General features: G+C 49.6%; 1 protein-coding gene across 2 annotated transcripts in view; it reads right to left on the bottom strand.

The window, feature by feature from the left end:
• Positions 1 to 27,318, bottom strand: part of NRG2 (neuregulin 2) — a 161,456-nt gene that overhangs the window by 55,299 nt on the left and 78,839 nt on the right. For both annotated transcript variants that reach the window (XM_063168537.1, XM_063168538.1), the window contains exon 2: positions 3,756 to 3,927. In XM_063168537.1, the coding sequence (XP_063024607.1) occupies positions 3,756 to 3,927 (172 nt within the window). The remainder of the gene's footprint in view (positions 1 to 3,755; positions 3,928 to 27,318) is intronic.

Raw genomic sequence — 27,318 nt, 5'->3', positions numbered from 1 at the left:
TGCTTCTTCTTCCCTGGAGTCCCCTCCCAACACGCTGCAAGTAATGCTCTACACCCATATCACATGTCCCTCCACTAAACTCGGCCCCACCAGCTGCATAATGAAGACATCAAAGTCATGAGGGCTCTCTCAGCCTGCTCTGAGCAGTTTTCAGTGCTTGTTCCATGCAGTCAAGACCAGAGGGAGGCAGCTCCAGTGCCAGGGGACACTCTGCCTCGGAGTTTTCAGCTCTGGGGCCCAGCAAACGGGGACAGAGGTGGCAATGCCAGGGTGGGTGTCACAGACCCACCCAGATGCTCTCAGGGAAGTGTCCCTGCACTGCTAAACAAGGGGCAAATGCTCACTGAGGGGTGATTACCTCGGAACTGACAGAATCATCTCATTGGAAAAGCCCTTTGAGATCACCCAGTCCAGCCATTCCCCCAGCACTGCCAAGGTCACCAATGAACCAATGTGACACCAATGTGTCCCCAAGTGACATATCTACACAGTTTTTGGACACTTCCACCACTTCCCTGGGTAGCCTGTTCCAAAGCCTGACCCCCATTTCAGTGAAGATGTTTTCCCTAATTTTCAGTGAAGATGTTTTCCTAACATCCAAACCCTCCTTGGCACAGCTTGAGGCCATTTCCTTTTGCTCCTGCTCAACAGCTGCTGGAGCCCAGTCTCCACAGCCTGCTCCCAGCACAAGACAGGCACATTTTAATGGCAGCATGGAGCAGAAACTGGGATGGGAAGCAATTCTGGGAATGCTTTGGGCTCACATCTTTGCTGCTGAGGGAGTCGCAGACACTGGAGGAGGCAGGTGCTCAGCTTTCCTTAAAATGTTTATCCTTGGGCTTGTTTTGCCAGCAGGAAGCCCTTCCAGCACCACACATCTTTGGCCTCTCACTGGAGAGCTAGAAAGTTTCCATGGAAACTGGTAAATGCAAAATGATGACTTGACAGCAGTGTCCTGAGGAAAGGGGACCAACCCCCTTCCATTTGCTGCTGTCCCTGGCCCAGGGGCTGCGTGCCCCCATGGCTGGGGTGGGATGTGACCCTGTCACAGCTCCATGCTGGACACAGGAGGAAGGGCTGGGACACCTGGGAGCACAGCAGGGCAGTGCTGGCTGCTCTGGGGCTTTTTACAACTTTACCAGGCCTTTCTGAGGAAAGTCTGTGAGAAAAATCAGAAAAAATAATAAAAAACAATCTTATCTTCACTTGCTACGCCTGTTGTTGTGATCATGCAGAATGTGTTATAAAGATTTGTTTATCAAAAAGTGGTTTCTTAATTAGCCAATGGTGATGGTGTTTAGACTAGAGGACCAACTAGGTTCCAGGTGTATCATAACTGTCTATAAAAGCAAGGAGTTTCTTAATAATGATAATATAATAAAGATATTGAACAACCTTCTGATAATCATGGAATCAATAGTAATTATTACCCAGCTGGGGGCTCATTACTGTGACGGAGAGAGGCAGGCACAGCTCTGCCCTGGCTCTGCTGCCTGCAAGCCCAGACAGCGCCCAGATATCCTGGATGCACTGACCACCTCTCTGCCTCATCCCAAAACAGCCACAAGTCCCAGGATTATTACAAAGGAGGCCAACCATCTTGGGTGTGACTCTGAAACCAAACCCAACAGGACTGAAATTAAATTTGGGCAATTGGCAACACCCCATTCAAGTGATTTTTCCAAGTGATTTGTAGTGGGTTCTAATTTTAAAAATTGCTACCCTAACAAGTCCATTATGACCTTGTATTCACACAACCAGAACATGTTAGCAAAGAATTAGAATCAAATTTTCCAAGGGATCAGGCAGTTGCAAGCTGACTGTTGCTGGCTAGGTCAGGATGTGTGAATGCAAGCATAGCCATGAAAATTGAATAATTTTAAGATACATCATATGTAAATATTGGGCCTTGAGAAATATCAACGTGGATTCATTTGAGTCCATTCCCAGTGAGAACCCCTGATCTTGGTCACTGGGGCCTCTTCCTCCAGCTGTTCTAGCCCTGCCTGAATGAGGGGATGCTGAGGGTGACAGCCACTGAATGAGGTGGTGTTCCAGATTGCAATGCAAGATGTTTTCCATTACCATCTGTATGGCAGATCATCTTTTGTCAAGGGGGCAGTTTGCCTTATCTCTCTCTTTGAGTGAGCACATTCACACCTCCCTCAGGAGGGGACATCTGCTGATAACAGCTATTGAATGTCACTGCATGGCTGATAAGAACTACAGCATCCCATTGGGAGATGTGAGCCCAGAGGGAGGAGCCAAGCATTGCTACCCAGATATAATCTGGAGATTCTGGAACACCAGCACGGCTTCTCCACTGGATTGCCCAGAGGAACAGCAGCTGCCTCTCCTTCCACTGGATCTCCAGAGGAAGAATACATCCTTCTCTACAGGATCCCTGCTCCAACAGAACCACCCCTGACACTGCAGGAGGGCTGCAGCCACAATTCCAATGGGACTGACACCAACACCCTGACCCACAGGGTGTCAGGCTGGGTTCTGACTCTGTCAGTGTTGTTCTAGTGTACTGCATTGTTTATTTTATCCCTTTATTTTCCTTTCCCTATTAAAGAACTTTTATTTCCTGCTCCCATATTTTTGCCTGAGAGACCCTTAATTAAAAATTTATAGCAATTCAGAGGGATGGGGAGAGTTTACATTCTCCATTTCAGAGGAGGCTCCTGCCTTCCTTAGCAGACTCCTGTCTTTCCAAACTTAGACAGGTGGTGCTGAGGGTGACATTTAATGAATGAGGAGATGTTGAGGGTGACACTCACTGAGAGCCACTTGAGAGCTTTGCTGGGTGGGGAGTGCAGGGCAGATGTGAGGGAGCTTGCCCTGGGTGGGCAGATGGAAGGATTTGCACAAGACAAGGTCTCTGCAGGTGACCATGAGCCCTGATCAGTGTTGTGAAGTAATCCTGCACCTCAGCCCTGCTCAGTGTAGAGGAAAGAAGGCTGAGAGGGGATCTCATTCATACACATAAATATCTCCAAGGGGTGTCAGAGGATGGTGCCAGGCTCTTTTCAGTGGTGCCCAGTGAGAGGACAAGGAGCAATGGCCATAAACTAAAACATGAAAAGCTCCATCCCAACATGGGGAAGAACTTCTTTATGCTGCGGGTGGCAGAACAGCTGCCCAGGGAGGGTGGAGTCTCCTTCTCTGGAGACATTCCAACCCCACCTGGACACATTCCTGTGCCACCTGCTCCAGGTGCTGATGCCTTAGTAGGGGGGTTGGATTGGATGATCTCCAGAGGTCCCTTCCAGGCCTAATTTATCATTCTGTGATTTTTCAGTGGCCTTAGGTGCTTCTGTGTCCACCTAAATGCAGGAGGGAACAAACCAATTCCTCCCACAGCCCTGCTGCTGAGTGATGGGGCAACAGCTGGGTTTGGGTACCTTCTGCCTCCAACCCTTAATCACAGAGCAGGAGTCACCCCAGGCAACCTGAGCTACCAGGGAAAGCCTCCCCATGTCACAGGACACCTGTCTGAGGTATCCAGTGCCTCCCTGACCCAGGAGAGCCCATCTACAACCCCAAACCCTTCCCTGTGTGTGCCCTGCTCCTCTCCCTATGCTCTCTGAGGTCACTGGGGATTTTACTCACTCTCCTGGCCATGGTAACTGGGCTGAGCATGGTCCTGCGGCTCTGAAGGAGCCCTCAGCAGGGATTTGGGGAGCACAGCAGCACCTCCAGCCCCAGACCCTGAGTGAGCAGAGGCAGAGCAGCCCCTGTGTTGTACTTACTTCCCATTCCCATACTTGATCCGGATGTCTTTGCTCTTCTTCAGCTCCTTCCCATCCTTAAACCATTTGTAGGATGGCTGAGGGTTCCCAGCAGTCGCCTCACATTTCAGGGAAATCTTCTCACCCACGTGAACATTTGGGCTTTTCAGTTTCTTCAGTTTGGGAGGAACAGCTGAGGGAAAGAGAAAGGGGACAGTGTGAAACCTGCCCCTCTCAGGGCTGTGAACACACAAGAGGAACCCCCAGACCCCTCCTGGGGCCAAGCTCCTGCTGCCCCCTCTGCCACGAGGTGATGGAGAGGGGCTGCCCAGGGAAAACAGCACACAGGGAAGGGGCAGGAGTCAGAAACACCCACACAGGGAACAGAGGGAGGCTCTGGAGGCTCCCCATGGCCAGCATTTGATGTTCCACAGCAGTATCCATGCAGGCAGGACCCTGTGTCTGCTGTCCCTGCAGAGCTTTGCTGAGCTCTCCCACCACACACCAGCTCAAGCTCTTCAGGGATTATTTTCCCCCTGCTCCTGACCATTGCTGCTGCAGATTACCAACACCTACAGACCTCTGTGGCTGCCACAGCCCCAGGCAGAATGTTTTAGTGCAGATGGAGCAGAGACAGGTCACAGGGAGCAGCCCCCTGTGCCCCAGATGCTCCAAATCTGCTGCAGAGACCTTGTTCAGCTCAACACCAGCAGAGCAATAACCACTGAGAGGGGCTGCAGGAAAATCCTGCATGTGTAAGGATTTAGGAGGGGAAGAACAGCCATTTATTCAGGCTGGAAAAAAGAAAAGTGAAAGAATAGGTATTTTAAATGGTTTTGTGGCAGCAGTGTCAGGCTGGCCAGCAGCCTCTCCAGCCTGGAGCCTGGCTCTGCACGTGGGTGTTTCAGAGAAGTGATTTTTACCATGCACCTGGAACATCAGACAGCGAGGGAGACACTTCTTATCAATCTCTGCCAGGCTTTATATTAAGCCTGACAAGAAAGGATTAGCAGGCTTGCAATTTTTCTTTCAACTGACAGCTCTGCACTCTTCTAGCTCCCTTTTTCTTTCTCAGCGCTAACCTTAAAAAAGGAAAGAGCAACTTGCTGGCTTTGCCTTAAGAATATTGGTAACAATGGCTTCTCCTTGTCTGAGGTGTGCTACTGATAGATAATTTCCTCTTTCTAATATGCACAAACCACCTTCTAATTGCTCTGTGCATGCTGATCCTGTGAAATGGCAGAGCACTCAAAGGCTGAGGGACTGGATGGGTTTCATCAGAGCAATCACTGTTCTACAGACCTTTGTGTGTCTCCTCTAGTTCTTCATGCCAAGCTAAGTCAGTGTAGGTTGATAGTATTTAAAGACTGTTCTCACCAAAAGGGATCTTTCACAAAATAATAAAAAGCACAGCCATCATCAGGAATATGCTCCTGAGGTAGGAAGCTCTCAGCACTCTCATATTCCTGATGGGAGTGAGAAGGTAAATTGTCCTTAATCAAAAGGATCCCAGCTAAATAGTCCTTAATCAAAAGGATCCCAGCATGGATAGAAATGGAGCAGTTCAGGGTGACAGGAGTGAGCCAAGCAAAGCTCACAGGGCCTGAAAGGCAGCCCAGGGCTGGGGTGGGTAACATGGGCTGGTCCCAGGCACATCACACCTTGCAGCTGGCCCTGGATCCCTGGAACTGTCCAAAGCCATGTTGGACAGGGCTTGGAGTACCCTGGGATCATAGGAGGTGTCCCTGTCCATGGCAGGGGGTTGGAATGAAATGACTTTTAAGTTTTTTTTAAGGTTGATTCAACCCAAACCATTCTATGATTTTCTAATGGGACAGGGACAGCACAAAACCCTTGGGTCAGCTGCAGGCAGTGGTTGCAGGCTGTGCACTGACATCTCTCACTGCTTCCCAGCTCACTGTGCTTTGGCACAAACAGGGACTTCTGACCAGAAATTATCTCAGCTCTCACCAAACTTTAGGAACTCTATGCAAATCCAAGGTGTCATGGGTTTTGTGAAGCCCCCCTCCCTGATCCTTGCCTGGAAATGGGTTGCCCAGAAGAGCTGGAAGGCAGTGAAGGGAGAAGAGAGCTGGTCTCTCCCCAGAACGCTGCATGGAGAGCCAGGAAGGTAAACAGGACCTTGCTTTTATAGGGGTCATCTTGGGGAATAGAGAAATAGACTCTCAAATATTTATTCTGTCTGAATGTGTGTGTCAGTCAGCTCCTATTGTACCCCGAGGTCACCCTGTCCCCTGCCAACATTATCCATACACCTTAAATACAGGGAAGGTCCTGACCTTGCCATGGCTGCATCTGCCTCATTTTATTTCCGTCCTGGAGGTCTGCAGAATTATGAAGCAGGCAGCACATGGAAATAATATGGGTTAATTTGGACTGAGATACCAGACACTGAAGGGACAACTCTTGTCTCATTTTAGAGAAGCCACAGGTGTGAAGAATTCTGATATTTTATAAGCTAGAACCAGGAGTAGGATGTAAAGAAGTTCAATTGGTGTTAAAACTGATACAACAGCTGAGTCCTGGGGCATGAAAGAATATTCTCTTCTCATCTCGTTTCCATAGTTCTATGTGCTACCATCACCCTGAGTGGAAGAGAAACTGGAAACTGTCGGGGTCTGTGCTGCTCAGAGTGACCCCGAGAAAAGTTCTAAAGTCTCTTTTCCCAGCCCAGCGCTGGAAGAAGGAGTCAGAGCTCTTCAGTTCTCAGTCTCAAGGTTATTTATTGTTTCTTATCTATAAAAAAATTTTCTCCTGCCCTGCCGAGGTCCATCCAGCAGGACAGCTCCAGGCACTCTGCCTGCCCCTGGGGCAGTGTTATGTCTTTATACTAAAAACTACGTGTACAGTATTTACAATTACCTTCCAGTACCTATCACCTATGTTAGACAGTGAGCTTCTACTCTAAACCAATCTGTAAGTGCCACCATCACAGCAGAAGATGGAGGCCAAGAAGAAGAAGGAGAAAGGCTGGACACCCCAGATTCCTCCATCTTGCCTCCTGAACCCCCATACCAAAACCCCTAAAATCTACTTTTCCACCCCATGATAACTTCACTAATATTCTACTCAAACTGTTGTGGCTTGCTGATCTTCATCTAAAGTTGGTAATTTGCTCCAAGGGGCATAATCAAACCCATAGGGGCATTTTGGGCTCTGTGCCAGGGTCTCTGAGACCCTTGGCAGGGGTCTTGGCAGTCCAGGACAGCCAGAGGGATGTCCTGGGTCCTGACAGGAAACTGCCGGGAGAAAGGGGTGTCAGCCCTGCCCCTCTCCACCAAAATGCTGGCAAGAGCAGAGCAAGCCCCAGGAACGTGGAGCCTGTGGAAGAAGAGGGCCAAGAACAAGCAAAGAACTCTCCATGATCTCCGCACCAACATGACTCATGTCTCACCTAAAACTCTGCACATGCCACCAGTGATGATTGCAGGACACTCCTAAGCAGGCAGATCCAAAAATCCCAAAGAGCTGACACACACACACAGCATCCCACCCCTCCAGCAGAGAGTCCTGCCCAGAACAAGGGAGGAGAACATCTTTCCACCCCATCTACATGTTTTTGGTGTATCACTACAGGAGGGAAGGAGACAGTGTATTCAGCTCCAGGCCACACTTGATGGGCTCCAATGGACTGCTCCATCTCCCAGCTGAATCAGAGCAGTGAAAGGGGAACTCAGTCCCAAAATACTCTGGAGCGTGTCTGGGAAAAGGGCTGTGCACAAAGAGGCAGAGCTGTGCTCCCTGACACATCTGTGCCCTCTCTGCTGCACTGCAGCAGGAATTGTGCTTGGACAGCAGCGTGGGAAGAGCAGGCAGAGCCCCAAGCCTGGGAAACAGCATCCAGAGCCTTGCTCTGGGCAAAAGGGAAGCCTGGCCTCGCTCTCTGGGATGGGCTGGAAAGCCTCACTTCATAATTCCTGCTGCTTTCAGAAAAACAGAGAAATCTTCATTTAGAGCCATTCAGTGCTGATGACTCTGCTTAATTCCAAACAAAGACTTTCCTCTGGTTTTCACTCATAAAAAGTTTAAACTGCAATTCTTATTCATAGTCTGAACTCCTCTAACTTTGGCTTCCAGCCAAGAGATCTCTGCCTTTCTCTGGTGAATTTGAATCCCATCTAGCAACCAGAAACCCCTTCCCTTTTTAGGTACTTGTAAACTATGTCTGAATCACCTTTCAACCTTCCCCAGCAGTAAACTAAAGTAGCTTGAGAGGCCAGAGCAGCACATGGAGTGCTAATACTGGAGTATATCAAAATTTTACATTTAGGTACACTTTCAGCTTTTGACCCATCTCCCAGCTCTGTCCAAATCACAGAGCTGCAGCTCAGAAAACCACGAGTTTAGTTCAGAAAGATCAGAGGATTGATTTTGAGAGCCTCCTTTCTTAGTGCTCTGAGCATTTGGGGTCATTTTCATCTCCTCCTTGTTGGATATATTTTCCAGCATGCTGGAAAAACAAAACCACAAGCTTCACACATATCAAAACAGCACACTATCCTGGGCAAACAGCTTTAGATGTGTGCCAGGCAGGGTCCAGGTCTAATCCATTATGTTTCCATCAATTTCCAACTTCCCAGCCACCTCCACAAAGATGGAGCCAGGACCAAAACAGGGGTTTTGGACTTGAAAACAGAAGAATTTTGGCTCTGCTTGTCAGACTGAAGCTACAGCTCAGGATCTGTATCTCTGGTCACCTTGCAACCCTGTCAGCCCCTCCTCCATCCAAATTTGTGTCTCCTCTCCTCACGGTGCCTGAGCTGCTGGACAGAAGAGCCAGATGCATTTCCAGGCAATTCTTCTAAGTGACAACCACGTCAAGGGTATGTCGTGCTGCAAAAACAAGTTTAATCCTGGTAGAGCTGAGAGCAACAATAAACGCAATTTTTCTCCAGATTTTTGCTCGCTCCAAGGTCAGATGAAACGCAAGCAACCATTAGATCCCATCCTACACTAGTTGTGTGAGCTGTAAAATTAACCTTGAGAAATACCAGAGCCAGGATGGACAAATGAACACAATTTCCTAACTTGTTTTAAGAGCCACATTTCACAAAAGACCTTTGCAGGAGAGGTTTGTCCTCTGATAGCAGTCCTGGCATCCTCTGCCTTCTCATGGAGAGGAGAGGGTTACAAAATCTAAAACATTGAGCTCTAAACTGCACGATATGAGTTGTTTGAACATCCGCCATAAAAGGACTTACATGTACACACTGCTTTAATTAATTCACTTCTGATTACACTTGATATAACACTGGAGTACCTTGATGATAACAACACCTCTTTTACTCCTGGTACCTGCAGTATGCCTGCAAGCACCTCAGAGCCACAACTCAAAACATCATTAATCATCCTCGGGCAGAGTGCCCAAACAGAGTCCAACAATGGAGTGGTGACAAAACCACATCCCACCCACAGAGCATCCTACATAAACAACCCCTGAGCAGCAAAAGGCAGGAGCAGCCAGCCTGGCAAAGGTGCTCCATGAGCTGTGGAGCAGGCAGCAATAGCAGCCACAAACTCTGGTTTCTGAGCTGTGGGATGCTGCACACAGACACATCTGGGATCTCTGGGTGACTGGGATGGGATTTCTCATCTGGCCTCCTCCAAGGGTGCGGTGTGAGGCTGCCCCACACTGCCTGGCACATGGAGGCTGGCAAAGTGTTTAGGTAGGTGGATCTGGAGGCCTGGGAGCACAGGATTCTTCTGTGTCTCTCTGAGCAGCTGAGGAAGAAGGAAACTGGGCTTGAATTCCCTTGGGCATGGAAAAGGGAAGCTGAAAAATGCTTTCTCACAGGAATGGAAGAGATGCAAGGAGAGTTAAGACCTATAAACTCACAGGTGATCCTTGACATGGCTGTATCCAAGCCATGGCTTTCCACACAAGGCCCCCACATGAATGTGCCAAGGTCAGGACACCCCCCCTGTACCAGAGTTGGGGGGAAGGAAGGTGCACAGGTGATCTCTTGGAAAGGAGCTGTGTTTCTCAGCCTGCCCAAGCGTTTGGTCTCAGGACAGCCCTTCCACATTGGTGCTGGGGCTTGCACTGGGCTCTTCTCCGGCTGGGCTGGAGAAGCTGCAGATCCAGAGGTGTCTCCCTGGGTCTGGGCTCCCAGCTCTCCCCACAGGAACCCAAACACCCAAAGGATGCTCCAGGCACAGTCCTTGAGCCTTCCAGGCCTCACTGAGGACAACATCTGGAGCCATGAAACCCAGCTGAGCCAGGTCTCAAAGGCTGCTGGTCCCTAAGCCCCTTCTGGAGAGGTGCCTCAGATGGGAGTATTTCAACATTCTCTAACATGGAAAATCACAGAATTCATCTTTCCATTGGACCTGTTTTGCAGCCTCAACTTGCTCCAAATTCAATCACAAACATTTGCCAAGATGGCAATTGCTAACTGAAAGGAATTTTTCCCATTTCCCCATTTCTGTCATCTCTACTGCAAAGTAAGGACACGTGCTCCTGGCACATCACCATGCAGGTTGGGACACCAGACACTCACTGGGGGTCAGCACTCTCCCCACTGTGATACATCTCACTTCTTGCCTGATGTAGTCCCACAGGCTCCACTGCTTTAATCAGAGGTGATTCTCCTTTGCCTTGGGTTTAATTTGGCCTTTATTTGACAAGGAGATAAGCCTGGAGCTCAGCAGCAGCTCCTGATCCCCTGGACTTTGTTTCAATACTGGCTGCAAATGCCAACCTGTCAAAGGAGGGACCCTCTCTGAGGAAATCTCCCTCCTGCCAGAAGGAATGGAAACATGGGTGAAAAAACCTCACAACACACTCAGTGTTTGTGCTCCTTTCCCCAGGTTTTTATGGAGAGGGCACAGGGCAGTCCCTGCTGTGCCCCGGGCAGGCTGTGGCGTGCACAGCCAGACTCTGAGGGGACTCAGCTCCTTGGTGGCAGGGTCAGGACAACTCCTCAGAGTCTCCAACACCCCTGGAGGTAACAGGACTGCATTTGAGTGAGGCTGTAGAACAACCCTGGCTTTATTGCATGGGTGGACACAACGTCCACAGACCACACACAGCCCCGAGCCTGCGGGAGAGAACCTTGGTGTGACACTGACACATCGTCCCACGCCAGCCTGGACTCCCATGGGTAACTACAGCCTCCAAACCCAGAGCATTAAACATAATATAAGATCGCTAATGGGATTTACACTTCAGGCAACTTATGTTTCAGTTTATGACAAAGCATGGTCAGACATTCTCATGGCAGTCTCTGTAGCCACTGTCTCAGATCCTGGTGTGCTGAGCAGGGGTACGTGACAGGTAAACAACAATGACAAATTGAAATTTCCAAGGGGCAGCATTTTGCTGTAACCACTGTTTGACCTTTTCATTAACAAATAGCCATGTTTCTCTAGGAGCTGTGATCATGGAGTCATGGAACCATAGAATGGTTTGGGCTGGGAGGGACCTTAGAGCTCATCTCATTCTGCCTCCTGCCAAGGACAGGGACATCTTCCTCTATCCCAGGCTGCTCCAAGCCCCATCCAGCCTGGTCTGGACACTGCCAGGGATCCAGGGGCAGCCACAACGGCTCTGGGCACCCTGTGCCAGGGCCTCAGCACCCTCAGAGGGCAGGAACTCCAGTGTAGGAGCCAGCACTAGACCCTGTGGCTCACCTGGGACATTTACACCTCACCTCCACTGTCTGAGGGACTACCTGTGCAGCAACTGCTGAGAACAGCAAGGGTTAACAACCCAAATCTCTCCAAGGACATGGGATATGTCCTTGCTGCCCTGCCTCTGCCACAGAGGTATTCCAGCAGGAGTCAGAGGCTCATCCCTTCTCCTGGGAGAGGGCCCACTCTGGGAGCTGGAGATGCAGGTGTGACAATGCAGGAGCCACCACTCCAGGTCCTGGGGCGTCTGCTGAGGACCCCTCAGCTGTCCCACACAGAACAGACACCGGTGGAAAGGACACAGATGACTGGAAGGGTGAAGATGCTGAAAAGATTTGAGATCTGTGGATTTGGGGTTGGGATGAAGCATGGAAAGCACTTTGCTGTGTCAGAACAAATGCATTATTCCTCCCTACATGTCCCATACCTTCCCTAACACACAAGTTTCTTTTCCTTTAACTAAGTTCCTGTAGCCTTCTGTCTCAGGGAGAAGAAGTGACTACAACACCAATCTACAGCACTATTATAATTTTTTTTTAATCTATTCAAATTGAGGGTGACCAAATTTTCATGACCACTCCCATCACCAAAGAAAACTGACTGGAAAGTTACAAGCAGGTTCTTTGATTTAGGTTTGTTCTCTATAGGATCCCTCTGGCAACTCAAACCATGGGATCTTAGAGGTCCTTTCCAACATTAATTATTCTATAGTTCTATGAACATGTGCCACAAAGCCAGAAATTCCACCCTCCTCTTACAAATGCTGGCTCCACTTATATTTAAGAGCAACTGATAAATTCCTCCTCCTCTGTCTTTCCCACAGTTAAAAATCCAGTTATTCTTCTTTGCAGTGAAAGTTTTGAAATTGGTGTATGATTTGGTGCAGAGCCTGGGGCTGAAATCTCAGCTCCATTGAAATCAATGAGCAGCTGGTCACTGGGCAGGGATGTGCTCCCAAAACCCAATTTTTAAAGACAATTGGGCTGTGCCTTTGCCACTATACTGGAGGTGCCCATGCATAAACACCCACCTGAAGAGCACAACTCCACCAAGGCATGCACATGCAAATATCCAATATTAACATCCAGGGGCTGAAGAGGTTGGATTTGCCAAACCTAGTACTCTATGAATACTAGCTGGTTTGCAAACAATGTAATTGGAGTAGAATTGCTATTGTGTTTGTTTGTTTTGAATATTTTTGGCCAGGAAGTTGTCCTGGAGGTATAGTTGAGCATAAGTGGTCTGGTGGAAAAATGTCATTCATTCTGTTCCTATTAAGACCAAAAACAATAGCCACACAAAGACAGCAGCGACAATTTCTGCTCTTCATGCCTCTAACAATGTGTTTTCAACCCTAAAGGCAACATCTTGTTTGTACCCAATTGATTCTGGGATCATATTTTATATAATCAAATATATCTTTGAACAAAGATATGTTTTATGAAGTGCTCAATTTCCAGATGACCTTGGAAGCAGCAATTCATAAAATATAGCTTTATCTCTATCTTCACAATCAGCTAGAAAAATTGCCCACCCATGCTTTGTGGACTGCCAGCCCAGACCCAGCCAACAAAGAAATTACCCCAAGCATCCAAAACTCTAAAATACATTAATCCTTTGTTCCAGTCACTGAGCACTAAGCACAAATTACTTGCCCTAGAACCCTGGTAAAGACCCGGGTGGCATCCATCATCTTTCAATCACCAGAGGAAAGTGATTGAAAAACTCACCCCAGGAGACAAAACAATCTAGGTTAGCAGAAAAAACCGTCATTTCATTAAATGTTTATTATTGAATCTGTGCATGAAACCACATATAGAGCCCTTTCGTCATGGCAAAGCTAAAGGCTAAAAGCTTTCAGAATACAGGGAAGAATTTGCAGATGCAAGTGACCATTATTGGAATGTCATTAGTTCTAGAAATGGATGAAAAGAAAACCCTACTGGATGTTTTACATCTTTTACAGCTTTATGAATCACAGGACTGTTGTTTTAAACATAGAGAAGAGCTCAGTTAGAGGGGAGCTGAAATTCCTGTAACAGGGACTGCATGCTCCACCTGGGCTCTGCAAGGATGGGAGGACAGCAGCCAGACCATCACGGACTGGTGGGAGCATTGCACGGAGAAATTGTTCCCTGTGAGGGTGGGCAGGCCCTGGCACAGGGTGCCCAGAGCAGCTGTGGCTGCCCCTGGATCCCTGGCAGTGCCCAAGGGCAGTTTGGACAGGGCTTGGAGCAGCCTGGGATGGTGCAAGGTGTCCCTGCCCTGGCTGGGGCTTGGGATGAGATGGTCTCCAAGGTCTCTCCCAACCTGAACCACTCTGGGATTCTGTGATGATTCTATGACTCAGGAAAATCTGCAAAAGCAGGACCCCCTGCAATGTGGGGGTACAGCACAGCCTCAAACACCAAGTCCTTCAGGTGAATCAGGACAGGGGCCACTGCAAACAGGAGAATGTGACCAAAGCTCTGAGCAAGGTGCTAGGTTTGGCACACAAAGCTGACCCTCCCTGCCTGGCCCTGAGCCCATCACAGCCAGGTGTGCCAGGGAAGGAGAGAACTGCATCCAGGCAGCACAGCACTTCTGGGGATCCCTGTCCTCCCCCCTCAATTCCATTGCTTTCAAATGGAATGAGCACCACAGAGGGGGTTAACATACGAGGTGTGAGATCTGAGGTCAGGAACCACAGAACACCTCACTGCAGTGATGCCTTAAGTTTTAGCTTTCATATTTTTCAGATTCTGTACTGCATTTTTTCATATTTTCCAGATTTTGTACTGCATCAGTATATAACTCTGAACTTCATATAAAGTGTTAGCAAGTTCTTCTCACAGCTCAGTCAGACAAAACAATCCTTTTCCAGCCCAAGAACTGAGGATATCATTGCAGCTTTAGGCCCAAAAAGTGCAAACAACAGCAAACCTGAACAGAGCAATCTGGGAGAATGGGGCTGCATAACCTGGAGCTGTAATTGGACAATTAACTCCAATATTTAAATGGACCAAAACTTATAAAAGTGGGAAAACTCACAACCCATCATCCTTCTTGTGTGTAGCCACAGCTGGGCTCTTACACTGCCCAAGGTGCATCCTTTGAAGGTCTTTTTAATAAATCCCTACTTTATTCCTTTAGCACTGCCTAGCCTCTGTTCCAGGGAGCCTCTCAAGGCATCAGCAGAGGGTCTGACAGCCCAAACCCACACCAGCCCCATCCCAGCAGAGGATCCACCTCCTTCCCTGCCCCAGCAGACTTCACTGTGAGAGGTAGCTTTAATGAGTGTTTTCAAACATGCTTAACTTCAGCAAGCAGGGAAAAATAAGAGAAACTTGGGATCAGTTACAAGATGTTAATCCAGGGCAGGCAGAGGTCAAGTGAAGGTCAGATGCCACAGCCCAGCTGGCAAAACTTTTTTGCTGCTTCAACTTCCCAGGAAGTTCTGGCCCAGAGAACATCCTGACGTTTCACACACAACCACGTGAAATGCCACACAAAGCAGGGATTCACAGAAAAAAGCACTTTAATATCTGGATAAATAAATTCAGTGAGAAGCCTCTAATGCTGAGGTGGAGATGCTTAATTTTTAACCTATAAAATAATATTCTCTAGCATTCCGTGACAAAAGCCAGCCACTTGCAGTCGTAATTACAATATTTTTTTTCCCATGTCTCTGCCTACTTTGAAAGTTCACCATTGTCTCTGGTGAGAGACAAATCCACCAGAGGGTATTTCCAAAACAGAAAGCCCTGTTTTTATCGGGATCTCCCCACAAGAGACCCCAGGGCTTGCATTAGAGACTTGTTTGTTCTCTGTAATGTTATATTAGAAAGATTAAAAGTTTTGCTGTTGGTTGAAGAAAGGCTTTAAAGCACTTGGTACCAGAAGTGACCGCAGGTCTGGTTTTCATCCAGACGCAGGAAAGAAGCTGAAGATCATCCCTGAGACAGCCCAAATCCCACCGAGCGTGGATGGAATTACCACCCTGCACCGTGGCATTGTCCCAGTGCCCCTTCACCCTGGGTCCGTGCCACTCTGGAGCTCTGGGCACAGCATCTGCTCCTTCTCAGGGCTGAGGAACCCACGCAGGAGAGACACCCCAAGGCAGGCAGAGCTCCCCCAGCCCAGCCCGGCGCAGGGAGCCGGGCAGAAGGGCCACCCTCGTCCCTGGGCTGCAGGGAAGCAGCAAATGGAGCTGTAAATTCCGACTGGGACTCTGGGCACTGCCCAGTGGAGACACTAACACAGCGTGTCTCCTGCCTTGTCCAGAGTGCGGCTTCCCAGCATTGTTCTGAGCAGCTCCGGACCCCCACTGGAGCACAGCAATGGGTGGCTTCCACTGAAATGTCCCCCAACCAAGCTGATTTACAGCTGCCAGGAGTCTCCAGGATGTCAGCTCTTCCTGATTAATTTTTTTATCCTTATTTTCCCTCGTTTTATATTTGAATATTGCTTATTGCGATATTCTTCAGAACTATTCTCTGGAAAGCCATCCTGGCTAATTTTTGGCTTGTAAATTGCTCATGAGCAGTTTGTGGCTTGTGTTTAAAAAAAAAAAAGAAATCAAGAAACTCTGGCTCATTTTGGTTGGATGAAGAGATTTTGTGGCCTGCATCAATTCTAGTCCCTGACAGCAATGACAGAGCTCTTATTATCACAAACATACAGTTGCAATTTTAAAATTTGCTTCCTGTGACTCTTCGTTAAAATTTAATCAACAGTTTCTGTTTCCACAAACATTTCTCTGGCAGAAAGATCACTTTATAGAATATTCATAGGCAACAAATGAGAAGGAAGGTAAAGCAAATTTGACTTTGTGATGAGAGCCAACCCTTGCTGGCTGCCCAGCTACTTCAAAGGGATTTAGGGAAGAGGAACACAGGAAGGTGCAATTTTCTAGGAGCCATTGCAGAACACAAGTGACTGAAAACAAAGACCAATGATGCAGCAGCAAAATGTGGGCAAAGAGGAGACAATAGGCACCGTGGTGATGGCCCTAGCAGGGAAATTATTCCAGGTTCAAACTGGACATGGGTTTATTGACCCGCCTCATGTCCAGCTTTAGGTCACAAAATGGGAAATTTCGCCAAACTGGGCAGCAGATCCTGCACAACACAAACAACTTAAGGTGAAAACCAGAGTTCTGAACAAAAGATGGTTGTTGAGCAAAAAACTATTAATAGTGCTGGGTTTTATCCCAGAAATGTTGCGTAAAGTGGGACAATTCACATCCCTTCTCTGTGCTTCCATTTCCTCTCTCAAAGATCCCACTTAATATATTTGGGGCAGGGACTGGCTCTTGTTATGACTCTGTGCTGTGAATAGCACAAGGGGAAAAATGCTGCAGCCAGGACCTTTGGATGCCACCACAAATGCCATTTTAAGCAGCGGTGACAACAAGCGGAAGGAGTCTGGGATCCAAGGAGGAGACCTGGGCAAAGCCAGGGCACAATGCAGGTTTCATCCTCTGTTGTAAGCATGGGTATTCTCATCTCCATGCAGGAGTGACAAAGGAGGCAGTGGAGCTGGCCAGGTAAGAAGGATCTGCACTCAGAGCCTTTGCTAAAGCAAATTTCCTGCAGAGCTGCTCCTTCACCTCTGCAGTCCCACTGCTCCCCCTTCACCATCTCCCCAAGCCACCCTTGAGCACCCCCATGCAGAGAAATGCAACCACCTAGAACCCAAAAAGGGATTTACAGGGGCCTGAGAACACTGCAAACCTGATGGGAAGAGTGGGGTCTCCTCTTCTGGAGAACATTTTTGTAGGAAATGCTCAGTCTAAATACCCCATGCGTGTGACTTTGTTTATAATGAATCTGTAGAAGGGACAGTGGTGCTGAGGAGCTGCCCTGGAAAAGCCTGGAGAGACCTTTGGTCTACAGAACTAACCTGGAAAGGTCCAAAGACAGGGTTCAGGGGGACAAAAAATCACAGGATTACAAGAATGAGCTTGGAAGAACCACTCAGAAATTGAGCAGATCACATCCCTGCCCCGAGGGGGGATCCATCCACCTCACCAGGACCCAGACACACAACCAAGCTGTACTGCACATCCACACTGCATCCCACAGGGTGCCCCAGGACCTGGATGGCTTCTAGGATACAGCTGATCCTGACCCCACAATCTCACCAGCAGTGGATGGATCCCTCTGGGCTCTGCCCTGGCAAACAGGCTGTCAGTACAGAGCCCTGCCCAGCAGCTGATGGGAGCCCAGGCACACTGGAGATGGTGGGAGCCCAGTCACACTGGCAGCTCCTGAGACCTGTGAGGCTCTTCTGGCCCCCAGGTGCAAAAGAGATCTTCCATCATTCCAAAGATGTAATCCATGTCTCCTTTTGTCCTGTCCTTTACACTACTCCTTCTTCCTGTTCTCTTCTCCTTGCCCATGCCAGCTGCCACCAACCACAGATAACCAAAATCACTCCTCTTTGTCCTTGCTGTCTCACTCTTGGCTGTGAAGTTGATGATTTTTTTTTTTCCTTTGCAAAATCCATTATCTTGAAAACCTTGAATACCACTCTTAACCCCCAATCTCATCCTCCTCTCATTTCTGGAGGGGCTGACTACCCCCCACATCTCACTGAAGAGCTCCTAGCAGCCTTGTCTCCATGAAACCCAGAGGGCCTGAATCACCCTCTCAGGCAGACAGCTGAATACTGGTGCTGCTTCTCTGCCTGTTTGGGATGGAGCATTGGGATCTCCACTGTCACAGACAGCTCAGAGACACTTCAGAGCTGCTCTGAGGCCCTGGGGCCACCCTTTCCCCCTGGCTGCAGGCTGTAGAAGCTGAGCTTCCACTCACAGCCCATGAGAGGTGCCTGCTGTCACCCTCCTGCCCTGCCTGTCCCTGCAGCAGCCCCTCTGCCCAATGGCCAGGCCTGGAACACCGTGAGAATAAAACCTTTCTGCTCACCCAGACGATGCTGGTTGGAGTTGCAGGACCCCTGCACACGCTCAGAGGAAGAATTCATCCCAGATTCTGCAGTCACAGGACCCCTGCACACGTAGAGGAATTTTCCATCCCAGATCTGCTTTTCTAATGGTGCTTTTCAGCAAGGACCCACACCAGCAATTACCCAGCTCTCACCCTAAGCCAGGGGATCATGGAGATGGAACATCACAGTCGAGCACAGCCTACCCTATTATGCTTCTCACCTCATTTTTCAACTTGTGCCCCTCCCTTTGTAATTTGGTGGTAAATAAATGCCTGGACAAAATATCAGCTAATTAACTGGGAGCGTCTTTGTGAGCACGAACAAAAGCTGAATGGACACCTCAGACAGGATCACACAGCAGCCCTGCCCCGTGAAGGATACTCTGAAAAACCATTCCCAGGTAACTGAGAATGAGCAGATCCCAGTTCATCAGAGCCCTCAGGGGCTCCCGGATGTGCTGCAGGTCCCAAGGAGCCTTTCAGAGGTTAACTCTGTGCAGCCACCATGGAGGGCAGCAGCTGGCACAGCTTCAGCTCCCAAGGCTGTGCTCTCCTTCACTCCCCTGACAATTGGACACACTGCTGTTTATCCTAATCCATTGTTCATGGTCCTCCCCACCCAGTTCTCAGCCCATGTGATGCTCTCCTGTCCTCAGCAACTGGAATTAATTTGGGGTGCTAGGGCTCTATCAAGACATTTTGCTGAAATCTAAATGTTGGCAAAGATTTACCTGCTGTCATAAGATATTCTGGGATTTTATCAGACACTCAGAGGAAACACACAAGTCATCACATTTTTCTGGGGCAGCTGGCTTCTACTTCCCTTCTCCTCAGTGATCCTCTGAACAACCACTCAGCTTTGAGAGGGAGATCCTGGTCAGCAAGGATTGTTTATCAACATAAACTTTATTCCCCCACAATTCCCCTCTACTGGCGTGTTATGTAAAGCTGATGCTGCTAAAACATCCAGCTGAACTTAGGTCAAGAGAAGATGGCTTTTGAAAGCCTTCCAATGGTTCGTTTGCAGTAAATGGCTGAGAAATAAATCATTTCAGCCCTGATGAGTCCTCCAGCACCAACTCTGTTAGCAGAGTGAGGAGCAGGGGGAGGCTCCAGTGACACATGGGGACTCGTGACAGGCACAGAGAGCAGCCAGGGAGGACCACCATGCTGAGGGAGCCTGAGATGTTGGGTCTGACCATGCTCCTTGACCCTGCTAGACAAGAACCCCACTCAATGCAGTGAGTATCACTTACTGCCTCTGAATATTTCCCAGTGGGGAAGCCTTCTGCGTTCTCTCATGGTCAGGGCTGCTTTCCTGCCCCGATGCCCAGAGGCACAAAACCCCTGCATGGATTTTCCCCCAGTTTACCCAGATGACAGCCTGCCTGTGCCTCATGTAAATGTCTGCCTCTCTGCCAGCCCTGCCATGCTCTTGCCTGCAGTGGCTGCAGCCACAGATTCCAGGGGTGCAGATGAAACCAGCCAGGGATGTCTGGGCTCCCACCTTTGGCCTCAGAGAGACCTAGGGAATGCCACATTTCCATGACTTTTTGTGTGCCATGGTGTCCCTTCTCCTTTCAGAGACCTCAGGTTTCAATCCTGTAGGGTACAAGGTGTTTCAGGTCCCTCCCTGCTCTCCCAAAGGGAAAGGACTTGAATTGACAGCCAGGAGCTGGGATGTGAGACCTTGGCTCAGCAGGCAGTGTAGCCACAGATCACCTTCAGCTCCCCAGAGCATCATTCCCCAGGGCTGGCATGGTGGGACTGAGACAGTGCTGGAGGGCTGGATTTGAGGAAAACACCTCAGGAAGCTTCATGCTGTGGCCTGGGTGGGACACAGATGACAGCTGGGTGACCAGCCCAGCAGCTCAGTGAGCACCAAAGCTGAACACCCTCCCAGAGGCCCCTCCAGGAGCTCTGAAGGGCTCAGGACAGCCCATGGGGGTGAGCCCCAGGCTGCCCTGACAGATTTGGGCTCCGCAGCTCCTCGCAGGGCAGTGCTGAGGGAGGAAGGGGCACTGCCAGCCCAGTGCTCAGAGGCTCCTCCAGAGCGTACCACAGCCCTGGGGCAGGCTCTGCTCTGCAGGGCTGCCCCTTTGCTGGGTACACAGAGAACAGCCTCCCCTGCCAAGCCCTGGCCTCCTGTGCAGTGCTAACCTCAGAGCAGAGCTGCCCCAGGAGCCCTTGGCTGCCCAGCTCCACTGCAGCTGCAGCAAGCACATAACTTAAAAACAGCAGTGCTTTTCTGCAGGATAACAGGGTGCAAGGCAGGACTCTGGTGCAGAACAGCTCTTCCCCTTTAAATTCCCACCCTAGGCCAAGCATGTTTTGCAAGAGCCTCCCTGTGCAGACAAGCCCCGAGGCTCCAGTGCTGCTGCTGCTGGGGAAGCACCCAAGCCTTGTGAGGCAGGGACCAGGACTGCAGGGAGCAGCTGCTGTGCCTGCATGGGGCAGGAGAGGTGGCACAGGCCCAGGGAAATGGGCTCTCCATCACAGGGAAGACACTCAGGGTCTCTTGTGACCTGCAAAAAAAGACCAGGAAGAAAAGGAAGGGAAAGAAGGAGAGGAGGGGACAGACAGACACCAGGCACGCAGCTCTGCTCCTTTGGAAATCATGAACTGGGAAATCATGAATGGGGAAATCACGAACTGGGAAATCATGAACTGGGCCTCTTCTCCTTGTTGAAAATGGTGACATTGAACTACACAGAAGGAGATTTCCACCTAGAGATGTGTTTGGGGCTTGCTGTTATCACGGATGTTGTGAATGTTTGGGCCCAGATAGGACACACGGTCTGTCTCTGTCCTGCCATGACAAAGGGTAAGAGAAATTGGAGAGTCACAGAAAATAAAGCAAGTACAGCACCTGGGGCTTCAAGGGAAATACCAGATTATCACAGGCCTGGCAATAAAACCAAAACTGCTGGCAGTGCTTCAGGTCACAACTGCTTCTTTCTGCCCTCCTAAGACCCCAAAATGAACAAGACACCTACCTGACCCCACCAGAGAACCAGAGCTGTGACTCACAGAATCTCCCTCAAAACATTACCAACACAAAAATGTTACAACACATGAAATGAGCAATGGCCCTGCCAACACAAGGCTGCTTCTTAAAATGGCATAGCCTGCCTACATTTTCTAAATATAGGACAGACAAGGAAACCTCCCCAGAAGTCCTAATAATCAAAAAAACTCAACCAAATACATGCTGTGTGGACAGAGGGGGTTTTGAAAGCTGTTATCAACTATTTCCATTGCACTCCAATTTCTGCCACTTCTGCTTTCCCTTCTGTCCACCAGCTGCAGGTAGGATGGAAAAGCTTGACCACAGAAAGGAGTAATTCCTGAATTGCAGCTTAGGAAAGTCCCAAGCAACACGAGCAGCATCACAACTTCTCATCTGCAGATTCAGGAGGGCAGCCTGGGAGCATGCCAGGAGAAGAACCAGAAGTATTAATAGAAAGAATTAAATCTTTAGGTCTGTGGAAGCCAAGGTCACTTGGCATGGGCAGGGGCTGCAGTGCCCACACCATCACCAGCAGCACTGCACCCTCCTCAAGGGATGAGCTGAGAGAGGAGCACTGAGGAGCCACAAGGGCTCTGTGCTGGGGCCGCCCAGCCCCACGTTGTGCTGTGCCTTTACTGCTGCTCTGCCAGCCCTGGGATCCAGCAGCAAAACCCCCTAAGGACACGTTCCTGGAGCAGGGCTCCTTCTCCTGTTTCCCACAACAGAGAGCCAGGATCCTCTGCCCACAGAGCATTTTTCACTTGACAGCTTTGCTTTGGTTACCAACAAACCTTTTCACCCCCGTGCCTGGAAGTGCACAACAGTGAATCAGGAAAGCTGAGTCAGACCCTCAGCCCTGGTGGCTGCTGCAGAGCACCCTGAGTGCCACCACAACATGGGGGTGGCACTGCCCTTCTCCCCTGCCTCCCACAAGAAACCCCAGGGCTCATTCCACCATCATCTGCAGCCATTCCTCCAGAGTTTAGCACTTTCATATTTGCCAATATATTTGATAGGACAAGGGAAAATGGATTTAAACTGAAAGAAAGTAGCTTTAGGTTGGATGTTAGGAAGAATATCATCCCTGTGAGGGTGGGGAGGACCTGAGGCTGCCCAGAGCAGCTGTGGCTGCCCCTCCATCCCTGCAAGTGTCCAAGGCCAGCTTGGACAGGGCTTGGAGCACCCCAGGATAGTGGAAGGTGTCCCTGCCCATGGCAGGGGGTGGAATGAGAAGAGTTTTAAGGTCCCTTCCAAACCAAACCAGTCTGTGATTCTAAGATTCTGTGATTCAAGGTGACCCTCCTGAAATCCATCCATGTTTCTTCATGGATCTTAAACCTCGATATCCAGGACTCTCCCTGGATCTCCATGTGTCTGTTTCTGACAGCAGAGAGATTTTCTGATTCCTACATGGCTCTGCTGGAGACAAAGAGGGGGAGTCAGGGCTCATCAGGGTGGGCAGTGGGAAGGACACCCAGGAATAGGCAACTCACACTGCCTCCCACCTTTCTGAGATTATCTTTTTAGGATAAAAGGTTCAGATTCTGGACAAAGAGTTTTCATACGTGGAAGAACTGGGAGAGGTAACCCAGGACTGAGTTGGAAATGTTCTTTCAAGCAGAGCAGCAGCATGGTCATTATCATACACAGGCTGCTTTGGGTACCAAGTCATCATTTCATGAAAGATCTGGGGTAATTTTAGCTTTGGGCTGACTGCTTTTTGCTTGGTCATATAACTGGCATCTCTGCAATGTCAGGATCTCTCCTGAGATGCAAGTTTTAGCTGTGTTTGTTACCCCACAGCTATCCAGAGAGTTTATTTTAGCATTCATTAAACGTGCCTCTCACGCAGCCTCTCGGCACAAATGCAGAAACCTAATCTCATTTATTGACAAATGCGAAGCAAAATATACTTCCATGCCAAGGAGTTCATTGCATTCTTTGTCCTTGCCCTTCAGGCAGAAGCCTGAATGAGCAGATGAAACACGAAAGATCTCTGCAAGGGAAACAAACTGTGCCTGGGGCAGTGATCAGGGGGCTCCTGGCCTTGGACAGACATCCTGCCCTGCTCCAGCCCCTCCACCCTGCATCCTGTGGTCAAGGGACCTGTTGGCCAGGCTCTGGATCCAAACCACATTAACACAGCCCTTTTCAGGCATCATGGCACAAGCAGCTTGTTCTGCTCATGGCAGAGGCAGAGCCAGTGCTGGGCTCTGCTGTGCTGTGAGCTGCAGCTGCTTTGCCCACCCACTGTCGCAGACATCTTTTATGAAAAATCCTTTCCTGAGGATTTTTTTCTCTTGAGAAGCCGAGAGGCCTCAGAAACAAAATGCAAACATTGATTATCTGCTGCTGTGGAATGCAACAGGTGGATTTTTAATTGGCCCATGTTGGTAGTTTCTAATTAATGGCCAATCACAGTCAGCTGGCTTGGACAGAGAGCTGAGCCACAAACCTTTGTTATAATTTCATTCCTTTTCTATTCTTAGCTAGCCTTCTGATGAAATCTTTTCTCCTATTTTTAAAGTATAGTTTTAAAGTAATATATATCATAAAATAATAAATCAAGCCTTCTGAAACATGGAGTCAGATCCTCATCTCTTCCCTCATCCTCAGACCCCTGTGAACACTGTCACACATCCACAATGACATCACAGAGCAGGGCAGGCTGAGGAAGCCCTGCCCAGCACTGCCAGCTACCCAAAATGGAGCAATGTACCCCATCTGTGGGTGTCTCCCAAGCCTCTTTCCCCACCAGAATTCCTCTTGCCTCCAAGCTCTGCAATGGAAATCAGGCAGGTGAGGGTTTGTTTTGCTGGGCAGTGCAGCTGAGGTTTCCCTCCTGCAGAGAGCAGCAGGTTTGCACGGGCACAGCTGAAGCTGGTTACCCTTGTGCACAAGGACTGTGCTAGCAGCTGGAAGATCCTCCTTCCCTCCCTCCACCCTGCCCAACTCCACATTGCTCTGTGCCAGCCCTGCCCCACTCCCCTGAGCTGGGAAATGGGCACAGGAGCTGGGCAGCCATGCAGTGCAGGCAGGGGGACGTGGCCAGGTTCAGGGAGCAGCTTTGCCTCCCTTCCCTGGCCTGTTGTCTCCCAGGAGCATCCAAACCCAGCTCCCTCCTTGGCTGATCTGCCTTCTCACAGCAGCAACGAGCACCAGGCTCTGAGGAGACTCCACAAAGCCACACCTGCACTGCTGCTGGAACAACACCAGCCTGCCCCCAGAGCAAGGAGATTTCTCTCCAGGAGCACTTGGGTCAAGCCACGGGGTGGGGAAGAGCAGGGACACACTTTTGGTGTGCTTTGAACCAGAGATGGGGATGCTGAGCACAGGAGTTTTGTCAGTGGTTTGACTGTACAAGAGACACAAAAAGAGCATCAGGGTCAGTGCATGCTCTGCCAGAGTGGTGTGCCAGCCAAAATTGCGTCTCCACACCCCCAGAGGGCTGGAGCACATCAGGAACCAGGGAATTCTTGCAAAGCCCTATGGACTTCAAAGTGGAAGAAAAAATTCGTGTGAGCACAAACATATGTACACATGCACACACACAGAGTTTTGAAGGGGAAGAAAGTCCCAGCCTTCAAATCAAAAACTGTTGAAAGCCAGAGGGTTGGATGCTCAGCTGGTGCATATCACACATCCACCAAAAAAAGCCAGAGGAGATAGGTCAGAGAAACATCTGCTGAGAACCTGCTGTGTGGATTTCAACCTGATTTCACCCCAAATTAGGCAAATGTGCAAATTCTGACACCAAGGAGAAGTTTCTCTGAAGGGCTTCCAAACATTGGTCAGTGATGGAGGAAATCTGGTTCAAATTTTTGGGGTGTCTTTTCTCAAAAATAAGCCAACTACACATTAAAGCACCTGAATTTAGTGTTGGCCTAGGGTAAATTAAATTTTCACTGCTTGCCTAAAGAACACTTTCCTGTCCATCTCACACATTTGTAGCTGTCTTTTTCTGATCTGACAGCCAAATACCAGACTTGGAGAGTAAATGTGGTTTCCTTCTCCTCCTCATCCTCACCGTGGATGAAAATTTAGCAAGAAAAACTGGGCTCTGACTCCTATTTGTAGTCAAAAATCTAAAGGGATAGTAGGGATGAAACACATTGTAGAAGAGCTCCAGGACCACCAGACTCCTCAGGAGTTTGACCACAGCATTTCTGCAGGAAGGCAGCTTGGTGTGGTTATTGATCTCTGCAAGGCACCTCTCCCTCCTATCAAGGAGCTCTTGCCTTCCAGACACTCCTGAACTAAAACCCATTGTAAGAACTGATGACTGAGCCTGCCAAGCCTAATTACCAGAGTTATTAATTACCTAAAATGTTTAATTTTTACCATTATCTCTTGTATTTGTTGTTACAATTCGAAACATCTCAAAAATGCAACAACGGAGCGCTGCCCTTGTTGGAGAGGAGACCATCCCAGGTCACACTGGCTCAAACACCATTTGGTGCCTGGGCACAGCACCAGAGGCAGGAGCAGGACCACACACACCTCTCCCTGCTCTGACACCCCATGGCATGGGCAGGGAAGTGGCAGTTTTGCTCAGTTTTGCCCCAGTCATCCCCTGTGGGTGCAGTGAGAGCTTCCCCTTGGGCAGAGTCCCCTTCCCCAGCCATGTGACTTTGTTGTGTGTCCCGGACAGGAGGTCAGCACAGCAGGTGATGCATGTCCAAGCTCCAGCCCTGCTGGAGAGGCCTTCGCCCTCCCAAAGTGCCTTCCCTGCCAGCACGTCCCTGGGCAGCCCCGGGACAGCACACACCCACAGGAACCAGGGCAAGGAGCTCCGCACAGCCCCAGGGAGCCACGAGAGCTGGGAGGCTCCTACCCAGCTTTCCACAGCCTCATCCTCAGGGACACAGGTGCAGATTCCCCAAAGGAAAGCTCCAGGTTATCCCACAGCCTCTGTTCTGAACGCTGCTTCTAGCACAGACATCATGCAACCTTTACTGGGATTTCAGCCTTGTGACTTCTCAGCCTGGATTTAGGATCCTAGGCATGAGTTGCCTCTCTCAAGCTTCTCTTGAACTTGATTTCTTCAAGTTCTCTTCGAGAGACACAGTGTTTTTTAATGGAGTTTTGCTGCCAGAAGAAGCAAGCACGGCCAAGCAGGAGGTGTGTTACCCAGAGCTCCACTCATTGTATATTCCAAGAGCTGTAACAGAGCTCTCAGGCACTAGAAAAGGTACAGAGTCCTGCTGAACATCCCCCCTCATGCACCTGAATGCACCCATTGGAATCTGAGGGGAAATGAGAAGGGGTCAGAGGAACAGGAGGCTCATCTCCCCCATTTCACTGCCTCAGGAGTTATGCCAGGGTCTCATCCCACCTTCTCTGAGCAGTTTTCAGCTCAGTTCCATTGGATCTCAGCCTGAGGCAAGCCCTGGGCTCAGGGCAGCACTCAGAGCAGGCTCTGGCAGGGCAGAGGCAGGAGGAAGGATGTCAGAGCCAGGCTGCTCGTGGCAGCACAGCTCTCCTTCAGCCAGGTTGCAGCTGGAGCCCATCACGTTAATGAGGCAGGAGAATGAGCTGAGCACATGACCTGCAAGGTCGGCAGCCAGGCTGTGCTCAGCCCCTCTCCAGATGTTCCTCCTCTTTCCAGAGACTGCCTTTCCCAGGTTACTTACACCTCCAAAAAGGGATTGAAAATGGAATGCCCAGGGCTCTGACTCACCAGCTTTTGGATCCATAGTGGGATTACTTACTAATGTACTGTTCTGCTGCATCCTGCCCCTCTGCCAGGCGTTCCCAGCCCTGCAGTCTGCCTGACTGAGAGATGGGTTATCCCTCAGCCTGCTGCGTCCCTGTCCTGTAACTCCTGTTTGTATAAACACCTGAGACTGTGAGCCATGGACAGTGGAGCAACAGAGATACGTGCTCTGTTCAATCCCTCCTTCAGCAGAGCTCCAGGGAAGACCAGAAAGGAGCTGGGATTCACCTCTTGCTTTACCCCAGCATGAATCACTGGAGCTTGTGAGTCAGACCC

The sequence above is a fragment of the Melospiza melodia genome, chromosome 14 (assembly GCF_035770615.1).
Source record: "Melospiza melodia melodia isolate bMelMel2 chromosome 14, bMelMel2.pri, whole genome shotgun sequence".
In the NCBI taxonomy this organism is placed as follows: Eukaryota; Metazoa; Chordata; class Aves; order Passeriformes; family Passerellidae; genus Melospiza; species Melospiza melodia.
Note: the sequence above shows the minus strand (reverse complement) of the source record. Positions and strands in the feature narration are given on the sequence as shown.